Source organism: Oenanthe melanoleuca, chromosome 5, assembly GCF_029582105.1.
Source record: "Oenanthe melanoleuca isolate GR-GAL-2019-014 chromosome 5, OMel1.0, whole genome shotgun sequence".
In the NCBI taxonomy this organism is placed as follows: Eukaryota; Metazoa; Chordata; class Aves; order Passeriformes; family Muscicapidae; genus Oenanthe; species Oenanthe melanoleuca.
Genome location: NC_079339.1, coordinates 29,415,183 through 29,437,669, shown reverse-complemented (window position 1 = coordinate 29,437,669; position 22,487 = coordinate 29,415,183). Strand labels below are relative to the sequence as shown.

The following is a 22,487-nucleotide window of genomic DNA, read 5'->3' as shown; positions in this document are numbered from 1 at the left end:
GTTCTGCACAGTTCAGACTTTGTCTTGCACCATCTCTGCCATCTGCAGTCTCCTTCTGTGACATCAGTGTTGTGCAATGAGCAGATCTTCCTCATTTCCTTCAGCCTGGGCAGCTATTTACTCTTTGCCACTCATAGCCAATGAGTCAGGATTGTCTTAAATTCCCTTGGCTTTCAAATATGGATCACAGTTGAGTGTTCCTATAGACTTTTCAGTAGCCAATAGCAACACCATGAGTGTTTGTGTAAAAAATTGAGTTGTTCCCTTTCCCTACTGTTACTGTGGGGAAGAGGCTTACACACCTACATTAACTCCCTGTTTCTAATTGCAGCCAGAAGAGCTGAGAGAAATCATAGAGAAGACAAGGGAGATGGAACAGAACAATGGCCACTACTTTGATACAGCAATTGTGAATTCTGATCTTGATAAGGCGTATCAAGAGTTACTTCGGTTAATAAATAAGCTTGACACAGAACCCCAGTGGGTGCCCTCCACCTGGCTACGATGAGAACAGTTACAAGGGACAAGTCTAGTTACCTTTCCAAGCAGACCATGTGTAGGTCTGCCCAATTCTAGTAAAAATGCATGTGAGCTCTAGACCTCAGTGACAGCATCCTTTGCCAGTGAAATTGCGTATTACTGAAAAATACGCTCATCAGCTTGTGAGCCAATTCAACTGATCTAAAGATTGTCCAGGTTTTCTTTCTCTGTGGTCTAGAAATGGAGACCTTATCAGTACTAAATTCTAAAGCTTTAGAGAGATTTTTTTTTTTCTAGCAACTGCTTTTATACATAAATCCACGGTTTTTTTAACTTAGAATCACCCTTAGGACAAGGATTTTAAGTGTGTTTGTGTGTGTATATATATATATATAGTCCATGCTGTCACATAGTTATAAATATGAATGTTATTTAACACTTAACTTAATGACTTTGTGGGACATGATCCTAGTTCAGGAGCATAATTCTATAGAATTATCATTGGGCAAAGAAATAATCTACATGTGAAAAATGTCAATGAGAAACCTCTCTTGTCCAAAACATACACAGGATGAAGATGCTGCTCTGGTCTGGAGCTGCCCTGTGAGGCTTGAGTTAATATTTTATTTCTCAAACATTCCACTTTCTTATAGCACTGTAATTGAAAAATGTGTATAATGTAAATATTTCAATCCTTGTGTCTTTTTAGTCAAACTTTTAAAATCAGATTTGACTGCACAGTAATTTTAGGTCCAATCAAAGATGACTATTATATTGAACTTTTAGATGTGATATTTTTATGGTATTTTCTTTAAAACATACTGACTGATTGGAGCCACTGTTTTTCACAGACCTGTAGAGATAGAAAGGCAGAGGTTATATTTTTGTGAAAATATATAGTTATAAGACATGCTGCTTGAAAGTCAACTAAAATTCTCATGTTTTATAACAGAATACTAACTAACACAGACTGATGTGCTGAACATTGGAAGACAGTGGGGTTTTTTAATCTCTGCAAATGGTTCGTGTTTTGGCTGTTGGACTAATGGACAACTAACTGGAATTAAAATAGCTGAATGTAGCTACTGTGTTATGAGTATTGTAATTCACTAGCCAATGTATTGTCCCACATTTGCTCAGTACTGCAGTGAAAATATGTATAAAACACTGGTAACTGACTGAGAAGTCACAAGAAAGGGGAATATTTTTAATGGTTAAAACAAAAAACTTGAAACAAGGGAACAAAAGGTAAGGTCTGTATCCTAATGCATTCTGCAAAGCAGGTGGGAAATCTCTGCATCCTGAAATGATTCTGGCTGTGAAGGTTTAACTACTGTGGCTATGCATCTGTAGTAGGACTGTTGTTGCTGACACTAAATGAATAGTAGAATCTTGGCTGGTTTGGGTTTGGGTAGCACAAAGAACCTTAACTGTGAATATCTTTTAGCCATAGCGCTTCTTTGTTCCTACAAGTAAAACACTGGAGTTATGTCAATGTGTAGTTCACTCCTGTCTAATGTTGAAGGATAAAAAAGTAGTTACTGTTTTCCATTTTGTCTTGCGTATATTCTTTCTTTAAATGTTAGTAGAACAAATTCACACCCATAGTTAAAGAGCTCAAAGTATAGAGCAGATATAAAGAAATTGTCAGATAACTGTCCTAGGTACTGAACTAATAATCAGTACAATTTTGTATTGAAAAACTGAAGTATAGAGTACATTCTTGTCTTCCTAGAAAGCAAAATTATTTGCTGGTTTAATTCATATTTAGGGCTGAAAAGCAATTAAGCAATTAATGAGGACAAGTAATGACACTTCAGAAAGAAAATGGGGTAGAAACTTGGATATCTTAGTTCAAGTCAGTGTTAGAAATAATACTGTGCTACTGTTGGCCTAAGGGCTGGATATTCAAAATTATGGCTTTTTGCCTCACATTGCAGGCATGTTGTCCATTTCATCCATGGTTTATAACAACAGCAGTGTTCAGTTATATTAGAAAACCTGTATTGATTCTACCCTTTTTGAAGAAAGATAATTATAGATGTATTAGGCTTTTGGGTATTGAATGTTTCCAGATAAGAAGGTGGAAAGCAGTAAAACATATTGAGTAAGCTCAGCTGTGTAGATGCTGTCCAAATTCTGCCAGTCATAATCAGCTCGAGGTGGTTGCTGAACCCGCTTAGGTATTCAGTGTTTATAGGCAGCATCAGTCTCAGCAGATCATGCCATTAATGTTATTTCATTCATGTTTGTCTCCCCAGTTTTTCTGAAATGGTGTACAGAATCTGTTTTTATACAAATAAGCTTTTGAATGTAGACTTAAAGCGTATTGCTTGAAGTTCAGCTCTACTCTTAATTCCCAAGGCACACAGAAGTCACATCCATAGAGAGGTGCTATGATAGCTTTTAACCAGTGTTAGCTTTGTCTTCTGCTGAAAGGAAGAGCTTGAGCAGCACTGGAATACATACCTGGCTATCCATCTGCTGCCAGCTTGGACCTGGAACTACCTTGTGTAAGAAATTACTTGGTCTTGTTTAATGAAGAATGTGTGCTAGTTCCCTCAAGAGTAAAAGAAAATACATACAAAAGAAAATTCATTGGTACAACTCTTCAACCTTATCCAGGCTTTGTTGTGAGCTGTATCAGACTGAAATGAGGGTATCTACATTTTTACCAGTCCATATTTAATTAAAAATAAATGTTAGATGAATTGCATAATTTTTGAATGTAATTAAATGGGACTTTTTAAAATATTAGATGGGGGTTCCATGCCTTAAATAATTAAGGTGACTTTACTGAGACCTGTGGTTAGGCCCACATTGTACTTTTATACATGTATCTGCACTCTGTATTTTGAGACGTCATGAACTGCACACTAATGTAAAAAATGTAAAATATTTCTAGATTTAAAATAAATCACTGTACAATTTTACTTCTTGTAGTGGATCTTGAGAGTCTTCTTTGTGCCACTTTGGTGAATGTGTGAAACATGCTGTGACCCATCAGTGCCCTACAGGATGTTCTATGAACCTTCTGACACCATCCATCCTGTATCTTACAACAGACTATGGACTTACTATTCAGCTGTGCTGTCTGCAGCTTCACAAGGGAAAGAAATGGCCTTATTATTCAAACAATTCTAAAATTACTTTTTAAAGGTGTTAATAGAAATTTATTCCTTGCAGTTACCCTGCATCTGCAGTTAAGTGCTGGATCATGTTTAAAACAAGATGCTTACCTTGAATAGAATAGACTTGTAGTAGTAGAAAACTTGAACTAGCATTATTTCTGGGGCATGTGTTCACTTTGCTAATTGCAAACCAGCGTCTTCAAGAAAAAGAACATAACCAATGTGTTCAAGGAATGACTGGACGTGGCACTTAATGCCGTGGACTGACAAGGTGGTGATTGGTCAAAGCTTGGACTCAATGATCTTAGATCTTTTGCAACCTGAATGATTCTGTGCTTCTGCCTTTAGGAAAACAGTTCTTCAAACTGAGCAGGGTTTAGTGACAGGCTGCTGAAAAGCCACTCTCCTGGGCTCCACTCATCAGCCTTGGACAAGAGAATCGCAGAAGGATGGACTGCTGTTCATTCAACCCTGCTTTGCTTGCCAGCCTGCTGAAGCAATGAGATTTGCAGCAACATGTAGCTAGGTGATTGTTTCTATGTGCTTCTGGCAGGAGGGAGCCACTTCTCCATAGTTACTTATTTAAAGCAGTAAAGATTAAAGTAAATGTGGGCACAGGTGTAAGATGTGCTCAGTGTGGTTTCCACATCAGAAGTAAAGGGTGAAGCAAAGGTTTTATTTTGAAATCAACACAAGCTTTTAAGACTGATCTTCTAGCAACTCGAGCCAGACACCAGGTATTTTAGCAGTTGAAATTTACACTTCTTTCTAGCACAGACAGTACACAAGTTGGCAGAACCTCTAATTAAAACCATAGATATTTTAGGCCAATGGTAACAATCGTGCAACAAGAATATATCACAGAAGACTGTGGATTTCATGAACAGGTTAGAAAACTAGTTTCCTTTACAGGCATTTGATTTCAGCTGTGCCAATAAGCACAATAAGCTGTGCTTATATAAGCAACTTGAACATTACTAGTTCAGCAGCAAAGAACATCACATGCATCTTCCTCCCTAAGTAACATTTTTCTCTGCTTGTACTAGGAAGGGGAGCAATTAGATGAATCTGATTAGGCAAATCCGGAGCCATCCTTCAAAAAAATAATCAACAGTCATTCCTACTAAGTGAAGAAACAGGCTCAACATGGAATAGAAAGCTTTCCTGATAGTAAAGCATCTGACCCATTTCTCCCTTTCCTCCTATGCTGTAGTCAAGTCCCCAGATTTCTAATCTCTCTGGAGAAATCCACAATCCATTCAACTCAAGACTTGGACACCAAATGAGAAGCCACATGAGTATCTTGGAGGCAACATGCCTTGAATTATATTGCAACTGGACATTCTGTATTTTGGGTCCCCTGCTCCATATACAGCAACTGTGCAGGGTTACTCGAAGAGAAGGTCTTCATCCTTCTCTTCTGCTAAGAGATTGGCTGGCTCACTTTCCTCACCAGCAGCCCTCCGCAGCTCCCGTTCTTGATCGGACTTTTCTTTCAAGACTTTTTTCTTTTCCTGGATCTTTTTAAGCCTGTGAAGAGAAATGTAGCTTTATCTGTGAAGCAAATATATTTTCATACAACAGGTTAGTAGCTATGCCATACAACTTGGATTTGATAAAGCCACCTGGAAAAGGTCCACAGGAAACAAAAATTCTGTAACAAATATCAAATTTGACAAAATGGCAAAAATAAAAGGCTTTTATCACTAGCTGCTGCAGTTGAAAAACTTAACCAAACTATAAATTATATTCTTGACCCTAAACACTACATTATACTATTCTGCTTGTATTTAATCAAATTAATTCCTCTTTCATTCATTTCAGGTTTGACATTTTTGTTTCAGGTAGCCCAGAACATTGACTTTATTGGCAAAGGTGTCCTTAAAGCAGAACACCTTAGGGTACTGTATCACATCATTCCCTCTGGAAGAACAAAGACAGCTATGTACAACTTAATGGAAGGGATCCATATATAACTTTCAGACAAGTAGTTGGTGAATGCCCAGCTCTAGAAACTCAACGTGCAGTAAAAATGAGTTCATGTTTAACGATGTTTGCTGCTAGATTTGGTGAACAGTTCCCCTAACTCCCTTCATAGGAATGGTATGTTTTAGGAAGAGACCTAGTCTAGTCTTCAAAAGTCTAGTTTTTTGAACTAGTCCTTTACCTGTAGAATTCCTCTCGTTCTCGTTCATCCAGTTCTGTGACGATATAAGAAAGAGTACGCTCAATCCTGGGAATAATCACTAAAAAAATATATAAACAAGGAAGTTGGAACAGCTGTTGTATTAGCCAGGAAGTTATCTAATGTAGTGCACAGATGTTGTTTGAAGTCAATCTAGCAATTATTTTTGCTAGGGGAAATTTATCTTCCATGGAAGATAATACTGTTTCCCGATGGACAAGTACACAAAAAAGTCCTGAGAAGTGGGCAAAATTTGAATTAAAACTATGCTCTTCCACCATTTTGTTTCAGAAACTTCTGTTCAGTATAGCACCTTTACTCAGAATTATCTCTGTTAAAAAGGCCATTATGAAAACAGATATTCAAATACAACACAATCACAAGAGAAAAGCTAACACACTAAACACAGCTTTAACACCTAACTGCACAAGCTCCGTGTCAGAATCATTTGTTGAAAGAAGAAGCCACCAAAATTATTTGGAAGGATGCAGAATTTCTAAGTCAAATTCTCAGTGAGAAGCTGTAGTTAAGGCCTATATGTTCAAAGAAACCAGTCCATGAAAAACTACTGAAAAGGATGATTTGGAAACATGGACTGAAATACAAAATTATTATTAAATCCAGGACATCAAAATTCAGCAACTTGAAATAATCAGAGAACTCTGGACACTGCAGCAAAAGGAATCACAGTCAATATAGGAATTTTAGTAGTACTTAAGAAAGGGCAAGAAACAAATTTACACACAAGAATACAAAGAATAAAGAATTCAGATCAAAGAAAAATACCATGCTATTGACATAAGGAACTGTTCCGTCCAAAACCAACAAGTCATCAGCCTCTCCACTGAGTACCACCATTAGAGTTTTAAAGTTTATTATAGTGATTTAAAGTTAAATATATTTTAGTTATTTGAAGTTTATGCTAGCTATTGGAATATCTTAATACATAGAAACATTGTATCATTTGCTTCTAGTCAACAGGCTTCACCAGTTAAGACAAAGTCACTAGCAGGGACTGCAGAATGTTTGTAAAACTTTTGTCCTGTAGGTTCTAAATACAATTTTCTGATTACTTCTTCATGTTTGCCTATTAATTTATCTCTGTGTCCTCCAGTCCATTCCACTGGGTTTTTAATTTTTTCTTTCTTCCAATATGCTTAATTGTAATGTGTTCTAGAAAGGATTCTCGAACTGGTGAGAAGTTCTAACAAGAAAGAGTGGCTTCCTTGACCCTGCTCTTCATCTTCCATGGAGACAGAAAAATGTTATGCATCCCAAATGGAAAAATACTCACCATGTTCAATTGCATTCACACGTCTGTTTGTTATTTTAATGGCTTCATCCAAAGTAATAAAGGATGTCTGATGGAATGGGATTAAATAATTAATACATAACAATACAATACATAGTAAACTCAACATTTCCATCAATTCTATACACAAAACCAAACAGCACTTGGAAAGCCAAGTCTATAATGTAGCTTTACAAACTATGTCCTTGGTAGAAGCAGAATGTTTTCTATTAATGTCACTAGCATGCTGAATACTGCACATAGTGCTTACAAATACCAACTCTCCAAAATACTTTCTTCTTAGCATTAAAGAATTAGGATTTCTCTGAAGCAGCAATATGGCTAAAAAAGATTTGCAACTTTGTACGGCACTGGGACTAGATTAGGCTACAACTACTGAGAGATGATACTTTCATTTTAGAAAAGTGAAAAACCAATGATCCTGTTCTTTTTTAACTCCCACCAACCTGTAATGAGGCCAGTTCCACAAGCAGCTCCACAGCTTTGGCATAGTTCCTCTTCAGTTTAGCCAGCTGTTCTCCACCTCTGGCCAAGCCAGTCAGCTCATAGCCTGAAAAAGAAAAATTATTACTATTGCTATTATAGTGTTTCCTTACTAGATAAAAATTAATACTTTACACACTACAGGGATATAAAGAGCTCATCAAGTGAGAAGCTAAAGCCTTTGCCCATTAACAAGTTGTCATTATAGTGGTTTATGTTAAGCATGTCTCTAGTAAGACTTAGAAGTCTCAAAATCTGGAAATACAAGACAAGTCTTCTCCTCACCTGAAAAATTCACTGATTTAGGAAAGCAGAATCTATTAGAGTCCCTAATAATCCCTCTATGTCACAAGACCAGGGCAAAGCATCAAAGGAAGTAAGTACCCCTATGCCCATGATGTAACTCAACTTACCATTAAGACATAACGATATTTCTGTATGAGCATGGAATAGCCATTAGTACACAAAGACAGAAAACACTTGGGTTGTACTTACTGTCCCCTCCTTCCTGGTAATGCTCAAAAACTGGCAAGGTAACACCTGACAAGAGTGAACAAAAATACATGTAAGAGACATAAAGGGTTACAGATTTATTAAGTACAGCTCACTTTTACCCAATTTGCTTCTAATTATATTATGTCAGAAGCTTTGTTTACAATATATTCCTACATAGCTTGGAACTATTAAGTCATGCTGGTTCTGACATAGAATAAGGAACTTCAGAATTGTGTTGAGTTTGTGGAGATTAGGATCCATGGAAAATTCAGGGAAGTATTCTGGTTTATTCAGTTTTATTATATATCTGTTTAGTAATATGTTTTCTTTGCTTAAGGAATATTTTAATCATTCAATCCTGATTTATCTATCTGGATTTCTTCATAGACAATTGCTTGGAATTTATTTAACTTTGGGGCTTAACTCCTGATCTGTTTTCCAGTAAAGCTCTATGGAAATTGTGCTTTGTCCAAAGATTCAGAAATTGGACTGCAGTTTACACACATTCATTTTATTTTATGAGAGGTAAGTACTAAATACAAAAATCATAAGCTGTACGTGAAAAAAACAACAAATAACAAGGAACAATTATTTTTCTTACAATTAGGTAAGTAAGAAAAAAAGGACACAAGTGTTTGGATACATTCCTGCCTACTTCCAAGTCTCCTCCCACAATTCCCTTATGAGTTGAAGTACTTGTGGCCTGGAAAGGAATCACCTGCTACATTGTCTTTTTTAGCTCTGATCTTGACTTGTGCTTTGTTCACATTTTGGATCACAGTGGTACTGTAAAGAAGAAAACACAGATCTTAACCAGGAAAGTTGAAGTGTTTCATTAACTCACCATTATATACAAGATGAATCAGTTATCAAATAGATGTAAGGACCTGGAAAGTGTTGTCAGTTCTCTATGCAATTCATTGCACAGTCTTCAAAGCTAACATAGAAACTTTGAAAGAAACAGGTTTCCAGCAAAGTTTGGAAAAGATGCAGAGTCTATAAAATGTAACTTTAAAAATGTCTTAGAACAAATTTACAAAGCACAGCTGAATAAATAGCTAGTTATGTGGCAAATTATTTTAATAACATTGAGTCTAATCAACCCGTAAGATTTCTTTCACAATAAAAGTGAAGGAATTTCAAGACTTTAAATGCAAACCAAGATGACAACATTTTGTTCATTTTATTTTCTGAGTATTTGTTCTTTCAGACATTAATGAGTTTATTTATCCACTAACTACCATATTAACAAATTTGTACAATTCATCTTGAAGCATTCCAAAATAACTTAAGGTCTTCCAAGAAAAGGTCACTACAGCTACCTCCTCTGCTAAAGTCCAGTTTACTTACAGGGTGGAATCTGACTTGTTTATAGCTAAACATGGTGACTAGTTAGGACAGGAAAGAGCCCTATATCCAAATGAAAGGGCAAAAAGACTTTTCTTCAGCAGCATGCAGATTACTACTGTGTCAGATCACTTGGCTCTTCCCCATTAGTTGGTAGTACCACCAGCTGAAGCTTAAACACTTCCATGCACACCTGAGCAAATTACACAAACACCCTAGACAGAACTGTAATTTATTAAAATACAGTTAAAGTATCCTGCTAGAGGAAAAGGATTTGTTTCCCCTCTTGCATACAGCCCCCTCTAGCCCTAGTGAGACAAAGGTCAGTGAGGTAGGAGATAATAAATTCTGCCAGTGTGACTTTAATGTGTGGCACACATTAAATCTGTCCTTCAAACACACAAGACCAAGTTAACAAATTGTTCAATACTCTGAAGTTTTTCTTCCCTATATTTTTGATTCCAAGCATAAAAAGCAATACCTTCTCAAAACAAGCACAAAACCAAAATTCTGTTAATCTTTCAATTTTGTTTAGCTTCCAGTGGAGTATGTTTTCCTGCAGTGATGTCTCCCACCTTTCCATAACAGAATTCAGTTCATCCTGTCCACTGTCATATTTCTTTAGTGCCTTTAAGAATCTACATTTTTTTCCAAAAGAGAAAATAATAATTTGTTGATAGCTCTTTCCCATAGGACATCTTCATGGAAGCCCAACAATCCTCACCTGAAATCTCCTGCTGTGAACTTTGCCTCAGCAAGTGAAAAGGCAGCTTCTCTCATCACCTCACCCATCAGCATCTTAGTCTGTTAAAAAAAAAACAGGCAGCAAATACAAGGCACATAGTTATTCCTTTTCCAGGATAAATAACTAGCAGCATAAAGAAGAAATTGAAGAGAGTGAGAAAGTCCTATACGCATAGCTTACTCTCAAACTGGAAATTGTAATTCTCAGATGACAGGCAAAAAAAAAGAAAAATTTCAGATGTTTCACATTGTAGAACTCATAGAAACAGCAAAAGATTTGTCTTAATAATGAAATTCTATTCCATAGGGGTTAAATAACAACGATGAAGTGGCTCAGTAGGAAAATACTCTTCTTTCACACTGTATGGAGTACTGTGGACAGCTGAAGTTGTTTTTCAATATATAATGTATGCAGTTTTGTGAAGCTGTACTCTCCTCCCTCTCCATTTTTTCCCAGTTTTTACAGATTTGTAGCCCTTTTAGCTAAAAACCATGCTATTGAGAAATACCAGCCTTTGTGTGTATAGGAAGCAATGACAGAGTGACGAGAGCTTGTCTACAGCCTGGCAACAAAGGACCACTGCTAACCATGGACACTGCAGCACCTGCAGCTTAAACAATACAACTAAACCATCTGATGTGGCAGAACAGAACAACACACAGTAGGCTCTACTGACTATCTTGGAATGCACAAGACAGATTTCAAGTAAAGTGAGGCAAACAAAGGAAAATTCTAATTTACCTACCTCAATAATTTTCTTGAGGATCTGCCTGAATCGAAGCGTCAAAGCATCAGATTTTTTCTTTAAGAGGTTACGACCTGTTTGGGCTCCTTTCAAACGAGCCTTCATGATGGTCTGAGCCCTGTTAAGCAGAGGAATAAAGAAAAAATATCCTGCATCATCTGAAGGGATTAGGAAAAAACTTATGTGAAGTTTTCTGACATGCATATGACTGACATTATGAAGCAACCAAGAAACAACATTGCAGTAAAACAAGATGGCCACTTCAGGACAGAATTTTAGATTCCCATTTAAAATCAAGGGAATTTATATTTATCTCCATCAGCAATGAGAACTACAAGGTTATTATCTGTGAAGTCAAAGCTCATGGAAAATTGACATATTTCAGTGCTTCCGTAATAGGAAATAAGAGTTTTCATTCTTCTTCATGACTTAGAAGTACCAGAAATCAAACTACTCTAAATACCCACTATCACTGACACTGGTATTGCTTTTAAGTTCTTTTACTGCCATGTGATCTTCTCAAAATCAGACAACACAGCAAATTCTTCATGTGGTCAGAATGGTTGATGCCATATTCTGGTTTTACAGAGCAAGAAGATGCAGCAGTTTTACATTCTGGTTTTCCTTAGCTTCATATGCTGCGTAGGAGATTTGCAAGCTATTAAAGACAATCGAAAGCAGCAACAATTTAAAAGGGATGGATATTAGTGACTGAGCTGTAGCTTTCACCTTTACTTCCCGTAGCACACTTACAGGCTTCTTGTATGAAATTAGGAACTGCACTGCTTTCTACATGCAGCCTCTGTGCACAAAGGACACTGCTCAAGTCAAGGTCTTACACATTTCCTCTCTGACCTTGGAAAAAGTAAGTATAATTAAGATTCTATCTGCACAGTGGAATCCATTACTGGCCACATCTACTGACACGTGATAAGAATAGCTCCATTAGGATCTACCAAATAGGTATAACTGAAAACCATGAATGCTTTATGGAAGTTTATGATTAAAAAAAAAATCAGAGAGTAAAAAGGCAACTTTATATTCCCAACAAGCAGGTGTCTGTCATCAGCTTGAACTAGCCTGTTTGCTCTGTTCACCACCTGCCAGAGACTGGCTGGCCTTCTAGTTCAAGCAAGATCTCACTCACCCTGAGAGTGCAATAAACAAAGTCTTGTTTACTCTCAAGGAAACTGAGCAGCTTCTGGAATTGAAGATATCCAGCACAGAAGAGGCTCATACCAGCAAGCCACATCATAACAACAAAAGAACCCCCCAAACTAACATAAAAAGTAAACCTTGTGAAATCCTCTTATGTCAGTAAATAAAATTAGTTGTTGCAGACACAGGCCATCTTTATTTTGCCACTCTAACTTATATTCCCTTGGGAACACCAACCACATTATTGTCTATCACCTGGTTTGAAACCAGGCTTGTAAATATTAGGCCTTTGTACATGACCACCCTCATGCCACAGTGACACATCACCTCACAAAACCAGATACCTTCAAAAGTGATTGAAGTGCCCCCTCCTTGAACTGAATGAAACAAAGCACTACCAAAGAGCAGGAGTGAGACCAGATGACTTAGTGCATGCAATAATTAATTTCTGTGTATGCAATAGTTTATTTCTAAACTAAATTTCAAAACAGAACCTTTACCATGTAATGCATTAATCGTTCCATATAAACTGTTACTTTATATGCCCTGAGAGTGAATAATTATTATTTTATGTTTGAGGTTTTCTGTCCTGCAAGGCATCCTTTTTTTATTATAGAGATTATGTGCATGCATCAACCCACTTTTATGCAAGAAGATTTGAAACAGCCTTTCACCTTAAAGCAAAGTCTGTCTGTCCTAGAGGGTTCTGAAGAGAAACTGAACATTATTAAACCAGCAATGTAATTCAAGTGTTTATGTTTGTTCCAATGTTGTCAGCTCTCTAAGGCTTGTCAGGAGACATCTGATTTCATGACGAACAGTTTGCTGTCTGGATCTGGAAAATTACCTGACTGTCCACTACACTGTGAGCACTTTACTTCCTTCTTTTTCAACACTGTGTAGCCAGCCTCTCGTACAGAAGTATCATATGTTGCAAAGTTAAGGGAAGCTGTGGTTCCATTTGTCCATTTTTCCTACGCATACATTCTGCAGACGGTTCTTTTTTTAAGTAAGGTTTGCGTAATCACATGATTTTAAGTATCGCACCGGCATCTCGGTGGCGGGCCCTGCCCCGGCCCTCTGAGGACTGACAGCGCTGATATGGAAGCAGAATCTGGAGTTTAGCGGCCCTGAGCTGCTCCATCCCCACAGAAGCGGGCAGCCCCGCTCGGCGGCGCAGCGCACACAGCAGGCGGAACGAGCCCCAGCGCCGAGCCCCGATGGAGCCCCGGGCGCCGCCGCCGCCGCCGCCGCCTCGGGCACGGCACGGAGCCCCCGCGCTCCCCCGGGCGCTATCCCGACCCGTCCCGGCGGACACTCACATCCGCGAGGGGAAGATCTCGATGCGGTCCTTGGCCGACATGGCTGCGGCGGGGCCGGCGCGGCTGTCGCTGCTGTCACCGGCGGGGCCGGCTCAGGCTGTCACCGGCGGGCCCGGCCCGGCTCTCGCCGCTGTCGCCGCCGCCGTCACGTGACGCGGGCCCGCCCCCGCGCGAGGCGGTGCCCGCGCGCAGGGGACCGAAGCCGGATGCCCGCGCGGCGCCGCGCGAGCCGCTCGTGGTCACGTGTCCCCCGGGGCCGACAGGGGGAGACGCGATTGGCTGAGCCCGCTGCCCTGGCCGCCCGCCGCCAGGGGGCGCTCGAGAGGGGCGCGGCCGCTCTCTCCTCGGTGTCGCGGCGCCTGCGCAGTGGGGCGGCAGCGGCCGGGCGCACGCGGCGGCGCGAGCGGGGCCAGCGCGGGACTGCGGGGCGCGAGCGCGGCGCGGGACCCCCCGGGCCGCAGCCAGGTACCGCCGCGCGCCCCGGGGAGCGGCACCGCTCGGGGATCGGGGCCGGGCCCGGCGCCGCCGCAGCGCGCCGCGCCCGCAGCTCCCCGGGCCTCCCGCCGGCGCCGTGCCGGACGTGGGCCTTGCCCGGCCCCTCTCCGGTGCGGCGGCGGTCGCGGGGCAGCGCCCGTGCCGGCGGCGCTGGTCGGGACTGGCTCCGTTTCCGCAGGCGTTGTGCGGCCGCGAGGGCCTCGGCTGAGGCGTGTCCAGCCCCTGGAAAAGATGAATCCCAGCTTCCGCGCGGTGGGCCTAGTGTTGCTGCTGGGGATCCTGCACAGAAGGCCAAAATAAAAGCCTTGTGCCTGGCGAGAGAGGAGTGAAGTGCTGTGGGTGCTGAGCGGTGTTTGTCCGCTCTCGCTCGCTGTGGCTCCAGTTTGTTGTTTTCCAGTGCAGCTTTCTCATGTACCCTATAAGTACTTGCAGGATTGAGCAAAGCTGCATTGAGTGAACTAGAAAGCAGAACTGTAAAGTTTTCCTTTTTAACCTTGGCGTTCTTTGTTCAGCTTCAGCTTATACAAAGTTATACAAAACCTTCAGAGTGTTTTGATAATGCTTTGCTCGTCTGTATTTCCTCTCTTTACAAGTTAAGAAGGAAGAAAGAGTGGACATGGTCTTCTGAATTGTGTGGACGTGTGTAGATTTTGCATTACCTTCCTGCTCTGAATTTAAATTTTCTTGTAGCTAGAAAGCACTGGCACTGCTGTAAAGATAATGACTAAAACTTCAGAATGGTGACTAAAACCTTCTGAAGGAGTGATGCATTTGACTTGGCATCTTAGGCTCCTGCTGCTCTAGAAAATTTTCTGTGTGAAACTTCAAGGCATAGACAACTGAACTAACCTAGTTAGATGTTGAGGAGCATATGGATTCATCATCAGAAAAATAAAGCAGTTTAACCATTCCTTCTTACCACACCTTGATTATGAGCTGTTGGTTTTGCCCTGTTTTGTTTTTTTTTTTAAATGTATAATGAAGGAATTCTGTTTCTTTCGTGTGATTTTGTTGGGTTTTTTCCCCATCCTGACTAGCAGTTTGTTGGGGGCACTTCTTTTTCCTTTTCAGTACTTCAGGCTGGGCTAGTTCTGTTCTGATTAATGCCTTTGCTTTCTTTGCTGACGGTTGGCCTCTGGAGCAGGTCTTGCTGGATTACTCTGAACGTCTTGTGCTGAGTTTAAAAGTCATCTGGAGGCTGCTTCTCCTCAGTACTACAGAAGCTTCCCTCTGTCTCTTATTTTCTTAGCCTCACATGCTGTCTTATTACATGCATACAAAATCCTTCATGAGCTCTACATCCTTCTCTCCCATGTCTTCCTGCTCTCACAGTCCAAATGATGATCCTTCAGAGTCCCTTCCAATTCAGAGTATTCTGTGAATCTGTGGAAATGTTGCACACTCATGAATTCAGATGCATGTGAGGTGTGCAGTGCCACCTTTCCACCACTTGAAGAAACCTTTGCAGTGTTCTCTGTATAGGTAGTATGATAGTTGAAATGGGTAATGAAGTGTGGGTAGTTGAGCTTTTTCTACATTAATGCAAAAAAATAGCATCTTAGGGAATGGTTGTGGTATTAGTACTCGAAATGCAAGTTAATTTATTACTTAATTTCTGTTAAAACCTAAGCACAGCCTTATCCTAACTGCTACTTTTTCTGCCAGTGTTCCTCTCTGTCCTCCCCAGTCCTTGCTGGTTTATTGCCATGTTTGTACTGTGTAATAAAATCTTTGGTTTTTCTGCTCGAATTCCAGAATGCCGGGACTAAGCTGTAGATTCTACCAACACAAATTCCCTGAGGTGGAAGATGTAGTGATGGTCAATGTTCGGTCCATTGCTGAAATGGGAGCCTATGTCAGCCTGCTGGAGTACAACAACATCGAAGGCATGATCCTCCTCAGCGAGCTGTCCAGGAGACGGATTCGTTCCATAAACAAACTCATCCGCATCGGCAGGAACGAATGCGTTGTGGTCATAAGAGTTGACAAGGAGAAAGGTATCTGGGGATGTGGTGGGCTCTGTCAAGGTTGAATTCATGGACAGAAATGCAGATGAGCTAGGCAGGTGTTCATGGGTTTTGCCACAGCTACTTTTTTGGGCGTTAAAATAAAATGTACCTCCACTGACCATACCTGTGATCATTCTTCTGTTCCTCTGTGCTTTTTGGGAATTGGGTTAGTGAAAGTAAATCACATCAGTAAAGATTTAAGTGGGTCCTCACCAGCTCATTCACTGAACTATAGTGAAGTGGAATTTTCTTCTGATATCTGTGTAGATTTTCTAAGTCAACTGAAGAGAAAAGTCATTTGCTGTAGACATAAAAATCTAGGTGCTAAGCATTTAGTGCTCACCATCCATGTTGTTTGTTAACAAGTCTCAAACCTTGTCAATAAGGTGATGATAAGTATGTAATCATTGGGAATTCTGTAGGCTACAAGTTAAAATTGTACAGGCAGTTTTGGGTTTTGCTTCTTTTGAACGTTTGTGTCTTTGAAGGTTTTTGAAATGTAATTTCTATTGATAACATTTCAGATTTTGATAATACTGTTCCACACAATCTAAAATCTCTATCCAGCTATACAGAAATAATAAACACTGAGCACGTGTCCTAGAAGTGTTACTCTTGGTATGATGTTTCTCAAGTTACATGCTTTTCTAGAATGCTTCTGAAGTTGCTGGTAACTCTTGAGAATAAATAATGAATGACAGGATAAGGAAAAGCAGAGACAAAAGAAGGACAAGAATAAACTTATTGCAGATAAACCTGAAGTCAAACAAGTTTTCTAACATCTCTAATGAAATTATACTTTTACAAATTAATTTTGTTTTCATATTAACAGAGACACACATCTGGAATTCAACTAGTGGTCTTTTATTGAACTTATAGAAGAACCTATAGTTTCTGAGAAACTGGTGGAGGCCTTTTAAAATTTAGAAGAGAGTTAAAAAGAAATTTTTTCATGGGCATTTCTTTAAGACTGAGCCTATTTTATTAGGAGACTGTTCAGAGCTAAAGTGATGGGGTGCCAGACTTGAATTAAATTGTGTTGAGCACTACAAAAATACGCATTTAATTTGTTTCTTTGTATGCTGGAGTGATTTTTTTTTTCCCCAAACCGTGTACAGAAATATAAAAATGGATCACTAGTTGCTGACATATTAGGAAAATTTGCAGAAAAAATATTAAGATAGTAATTGAAAAGAATGATGTTCAAAATATTTGCTACTGTAAATATTTACAGTTGAAAGAATTTTGTATCTTAATTTGGATCATAATTTGCTTAAATTCATCAAGGTTTGGACTTGTTTCTCTCTGTAGCAATATATGGGGATATTGTAGGGAAGGGGCAAATCCTGAGCCAGAGTTTGTCCTTCGTGAGTTTCTCTTGGATGTGTCAGACTTAGATTGCACAATGGCTGACACTTTTAAAATCATCTTCCCCAATAGGTTATATTGATTTGTCAAAAAGAAGAGTTTCTCCAGAGGAGGCAATCAAATGTGAAGACAAATTCACAAAATCAAAGACTGTAAGTTGCATTTCTATATTTAGGCCATATGTATTTCCAGCTTCTCTCTTGAGCCACCAAAATGCACAGACATAAGATAAAAGTAAAGCATTCATGTATTAGGCATGCTGTGATTCTCATTTACTCGTGCAAAGATACATAACCAGCTCGTGTCTATGAGTGTTACATGGTATGCTGCTTATTAAGTAATCAGTAGATCAAGAAAGATGTCAATTGAGAACTTATGATGTAAAAGAGTATGTTTAAATGACAAGAAATCCAAAAGTATGTGCTGGTTTAGCACAATGGGCAACTTTTTTATTGAAAAGCTGTGCAGGTAGATTCAGGCTGCCATCCCTCCTTGCTGTGTGGTCTTACCACTTCCAAGTGGAAATTTTTGTCTGCTTTCAGTTTTGGTTTGGGGTTTTTACCACTCCTGTGTTGCAGGTTTACAGCATCCTTCGCCACGTTGCTGAAGTCTTGGAGTACACTAAGGATGAGCAGCTTGAGAGCCTGTTCCAGAGAACTGCCTGGGTGTTTGATGACAAGTACAAAAGACCTGGATATGGTGCTTATGATGCATTCAAGCATGCAGTCTCGTAAGGACTTCTCCTATGCTTCTAGGGGCTTATTTCAAATTGCAGAGAAGTAGAAGTAGATGTGTCTCCACATTTTTTTAAGTTGTATCATTTGATTTCTTTTCCAGAATCAGTGTGGAGTATATACTGGTAAAGTAAATCTAGTAAATTTTGACATCGGTCTAACAGAGGAGAACCACTGGTCTTCATTTGTCTGTCAGAATTTGCCTGGTTTTAGTCCCAGGCAGATTTTATCAGAAATATCTAGCTCTATGTCTGAAGACATTTTTACTCAAAGCTGATTATCACTCTTCCACTGCACAGGCAGCTTTTTTCTTTTTTTAAATGCAACAAGCTGACTTGTTACTACTCTCCACTTTCAGACTTAAAGAATGGGATCATAAACTTAGAAATGGATATTGCTGCCTTCTTATTTTTGCTGGAGTGCTGGGTGAGGTTTAGAATTCCCTCTAAGAATTTGGCTTTTTATTCCTTTCTTTGTACTGAGGATTAGTGTTTTGGAGTTTTACACAGCATGATACCCGTGGCAGAAATTGGACAGTATATTTGTCTTCTAATCAATAAAAATTAACCGTTGAGGACCTATTGTTGAAAGCCTACTAAATGCTTTAACAGGTGGATTTAACAGGATAGTTTGGAAAGAAAGCAGAATTTGTACCATAGCTCACTTCTGCCACACAGCTTCATATTTTGATCTGTAAAACCTGTGTTTGTGGGTTCTGTTTGCTTGTTTGGCCCTTCTACTCTCTGTACTTAAAATACAAAAACATGAAAGATTATGTTTTATTAGCAGCAGAGACCCATCTCTCGTACTACAATCTCTCTGGCTTTTGGGCCTTTTTATTTCATTTCTGCTTGCTGGTAGTATTGGCTGGTATTTTTTTCAGAAAACTTTTGTCTCCGCAGAACAGGAACTGGTTTTGTGAGTTTTTTGGTTATGTTCTTTGTTTCAGATAGATTTGGGATAAATTTAATACAATAAATACAATAACAATAGAAAATTGACACCACTTCTTTCAAAAAGAGCTGCTAATTTATATTCGTAAACAGCAGAGGAGTTGCTTCTGGGATCTCTGAATTTGAAACTATTCGCTTGGGATTTAAAGAGGCTTTATCCTTGCTATAGCTGAGAATGTAGCCAGCAGATAAGTATCTGTCTGCAATCTAGATACTGTTGAAAACAAGTACAGAATTTCACAGAATGAGTGCAAGTTACTTTGTTGAATGACAAGTATCTTGCATTTGAATGAAACACTAAAATAATTTTAAAACTCCAATTTGATACCACTTTCATGTGGTGGAGTTTCTCTTTACATTGGAGGAAATATAACAATATCAGGAAGCTGGATACTTGTCACATTCTATTTATCTCATATAAAGGGAGCATGAAAAAAAACATTCCTTTGCTTTAAAAAAAAACTAAAATCATTCAGATGATTCCTTCCAGGAACAGATTGAGTAAACTACTTACCTGATGTATTTACTAATATAAAATACTTGGAAAATAGATGTGTTCATTTTTTTGCAGTGTTTCAATGGGTTCCTAAGAAACTGTTTTCTTTGCCTAGTAGATATCTAGGAATATTTGTAAGAAATAGAACTACTACCAGGAATTGATGTTGTGTTATATTCCTCTTCAGTATAACTTCTGTGATGTTGCTTTGTTTGGCTCAGAGACCCTGCAATCCTGGATAGCCTGGATCTGACAGAGGAAGAGAGGCGTGTATTGATTGACAATATTAACAGACGTCTGACACCACAGGCAGTCAAAATCCGAGCTGGTGAGTTCTTCCCGCCTGCTCCTTGATTGATGCTTAGGTTGAGATAGTGTATCTTGTTGCAAACTATAAACTCAGTTAAAACTTAAGGTTCATAATGCTGATATTTGAATGAAGCTGTTCAGAATTAAGACACTTTAATCAAGGATTGCTTTCAAATTGCCTGTGTGGATTCTATCCCAAAGTGCAAGGTGGTTTGGCTTTTATTTTTAACTCCCAAAGTCCCATTCCTTGGAACATGGATTGGTTGTCATGATAGATAATGCAGTCTGTCATAAGGCATTGGCACACAATGGTACTAAATATTTTCTAGTATTACTGCATCTACAATATTCTTTTTCATTATTCAAAGTTTTAAATTCATTGATTCCCTGACAGGATGATTGAACTCTGCCAGCACAGCTGTATTGCTTTTATATCTTCATTTCTCCATGTGAAGTACAGAATTATTGGTATTGTATTTATTAGATAAGAAGTGAGTGAATATGAGTGTATAATTTTGTATCCCAGCTTTTCAAAGCACAATGTAAAATGTTGCACTGTCTAAAGAATTTTTAAAAACTCTTACCTCAACTTACAAGTCAAGCAAATGTAATACCTTCCTCAGATTTGGGAGCTACTGAGGCTCTTGTTGTGGATAAACATTGGTTGCTAAGAAGATTTATTAAAGCTTAAGTTAAAAAACTTTAAATATTTTGCAGCTCTTGGAAACAGTAAAATTTTATTATTTGTATTTCTCTGTCATAGATATTGAGGTGGCCTGTTATGGTTATGAAGGCATAGATGCAGTAAAAGAAGCTTTGAGAGCAGGCTTGAACTGTTCCACGGAGAACATGCCCATCAAAGTGAGTGTCAGTCTTAATAATGGAGTCAAAAGCAAAGTTTTCTGATGCACTCAGGGACCAGTAGTATGCAATTGCTCTGCCCCATCAAGTCATGGGACTGATTTCCAGCACTTCTCTAGCAGGGCTGTAACACACTTCTTTCAGCTATGTCTGGCAGTCCTTCCTGTGGTTGTGCAGTGCCTTTCAAAGTTTGGGAAACTGTATTTAATCTGTTCAATTTATTGAAGTCCAGTATTGGCACATAACATGCCCACTATTCCTTTATACAGTCTTAACTAGGGAGCAATACAGTTTATTTTCAGGTGTAAAATTGTGTAAAAAAAGAAAAGTTTGCTCCACTTTTGTTTGAGTGTTGGTAGAATGACTACTGTATCCAGGCCTAGTTTTTCTTCCCCAGCAGCTTTTTGGATGTTAAGTGAACTACTGAATAAGTATTTTTGAAAATACTTATTTTTGAATTTGAAATTTGAAAATACTGATGTTTTCCTTTGAAAAATCACTTTTTATAATAGTCTCTTGTAACAAAAGAAATAGTTTACTTACTCAAGCATCATAAAAAAAGAAAACATATTGGTTTTAATGCTTTGGTCTAACTAGGCATAATATGTTTTCCTTTGTTACTGAGTTTGCTTTTTTCCCCGATCTTTACAATGTGGTAGATTAATCTGATAGCCCCTCCTCGTTATGTGATGACTACTACAACACTGGAGAGAACTGAAGGACTGTCTGTTCTGAATCAAGCCATGGCTGTAATAAAAGAAAAAATTGAGGAGAAGAGAGGAGTCTTTAATGTGCAGATGGAGGTAAGAACAAATTACATTCTAAAATAGAATATTTTTCCTTGTATATTTCTGAAGTAGAGCAAGATCACTAGTGCTACAAGAGATCTTAGCAAAAAGTTATTAAAAAGCCAGAAAAATTAGAACCTCTGTGTTCCTGAAATAAACAAATGGCTGGAAAATCTATTTTTCCTGGGTTTTATTGTGTGACTTCAGAACATATTTTCTCTTGCTCTTTATGTAGAATCAGAGTCTTCAAATGATGTGACCCTTCTTTATGATAGTTTTCCATGTGTTCTGGTTTGGTTTTTTTCAGCCTAAGGTGGTCACTGACACAGACGAGACTGAGCTTGCAAGGCAGTTGGAGAGACTGGAGAGGGAAAATGCTGAAGTGGATGGGGATGATGATGCCGAGGAAATGGAAGCCAAAACAGAAGACTAAATGTTCTGTAACTTAGAAGAGAGACCATATGAAAACTTAGAAACCCCATTGTAAACACTCTGGACTAAATTATTCCAGTATTGGAAACTTCAAATATTTCAAGTGTTTTCCTGTTTTAAAAAGACCAAAATATAAAAGCCTCTTCTAAATAACATTTGGTGCAGCAACTTACACAAAATGAACCCTTTGTGAAAGGAAGGTGCCTAGTCAAATTCAAGACAGAGATCTGGCCAGATGGAGTTTGCAGCCCCATTCTTAACACTTTCATACATAACAATTCCTAATTGGTGATTACAGCTCAGTGAGTCTGTTCATGATCTTTCCTGGGAGCAGCAAAACCAAGCAAGTGGAACAGTTATATACAGAATGTATTTGAGCAAATATTCAATAAATTTCTGGGCTATGTAACTCCAAGGTTTTGGGTTTTTTCCTCCTCTTCTGTCACATGCCCTAGAGAAGTGTGAATGTACCTGGAACAGTATGATCAATGGGTGACTCCTCTAACATTGAAAGGGCTTTTTTTTGTTTGCTTTAAATCAAGCTGAGAATGACTGGAACAAAACATTATACATTAATGTTTTACTTGCAAGTTTGTTGATGCAGACTTATTTAAATTAGCATTTCTTTTGTTTATCATC

At 38.9% G+C, this 22,487-nt stretch overlaps 3 protein-coding genes across 5 annotated transcripts in view; 2 read left to right on the top strand and 1 right to left on the bottom strand.

Moving 5' to 3' along the window:
* The window catches only part of PALS1 (protein associated with LIN7 1, MAGUK p55 family member), a 54,238-nt gene extending 50,825 nt beyond the window's left edge, over window positions 1-3,413 (top strand). For all 3 annotated transcript variants that reach the window (XM_056492829.1, XM_056492831.1, XM_056492830.1), the window contains one exon: window positions 332-3,413. In XM_056492829.1, coding sequence (XP_056348804.1) covers window positions 332-508 — 177 coding nt within the window. In that variant the 3' untranslated portion in view covers window positions 509-3,413. The remainder of the gene's footprint in view (window positions 1-331) is intronic.
* An 853-nt stretch (window positions 3,414-4,266) lies between these two features.
* On the bottom strand, window positions 4,267-13,639 carry ATP6V1D (ATPase H+ transporting V1 subunit D). Its single transcript, XM_056492834.1, has 9 exons — window positions 13,404-13,639; window positions 10,924-11,041; window positions 10,158-10,237; window positions 8,805-8,872; window positions 8,087-8,131; window positions 7,555-7,658; window positions 7,091-7,157; window positions 5,779-5,857; window positions 4,267-5,141 (listed from the first exon to the last, which is right to left on the bottom strand). Exons 1-9 carry the CDS (start codon window positions 13,442-13,444, stop codon window positions 5,000-5,002), a joined length of 744 nt encoding a protein of 247 aa, XP_056348809.1. The 5' UTR covers window positions 13,445-13,639; the 3' UTR covers window positions 4,267-4,999.
* A 143-nt stretch (window positions 13,640-13,782) lies between these two features.
* EIF2S1 (eukaryotic translation initiation factor 2 subunit alpha) lies at window positions 13,783-22,257 on the top strand. Its single transcript, XM_056492833.1, has 8 exons — window positions 13,783-13,868; window positions 15,654-15,895; window positions 17,348-17,427; window positions 17,854-18,005; window positions 19,680-19,786; window positions 20,531-20,628; window positions 21,288-21,431; window positions 21,724-22,257. The coding sequence occupies exons 2-8, from the start codon at window positions 15,655-15,657 to the stop codon at window positions 21,847-21,849; spliced, it is 948 nt and encodes a 315-aa protein (XP_056348808.1). The 5' UTR covers window positions 13,783-13,868; window position 15,654; the 3' UTR covers window positions 21,850-22,257.
* Window positions 22,258-22,487: the final 230 nt, after the last annotated feature.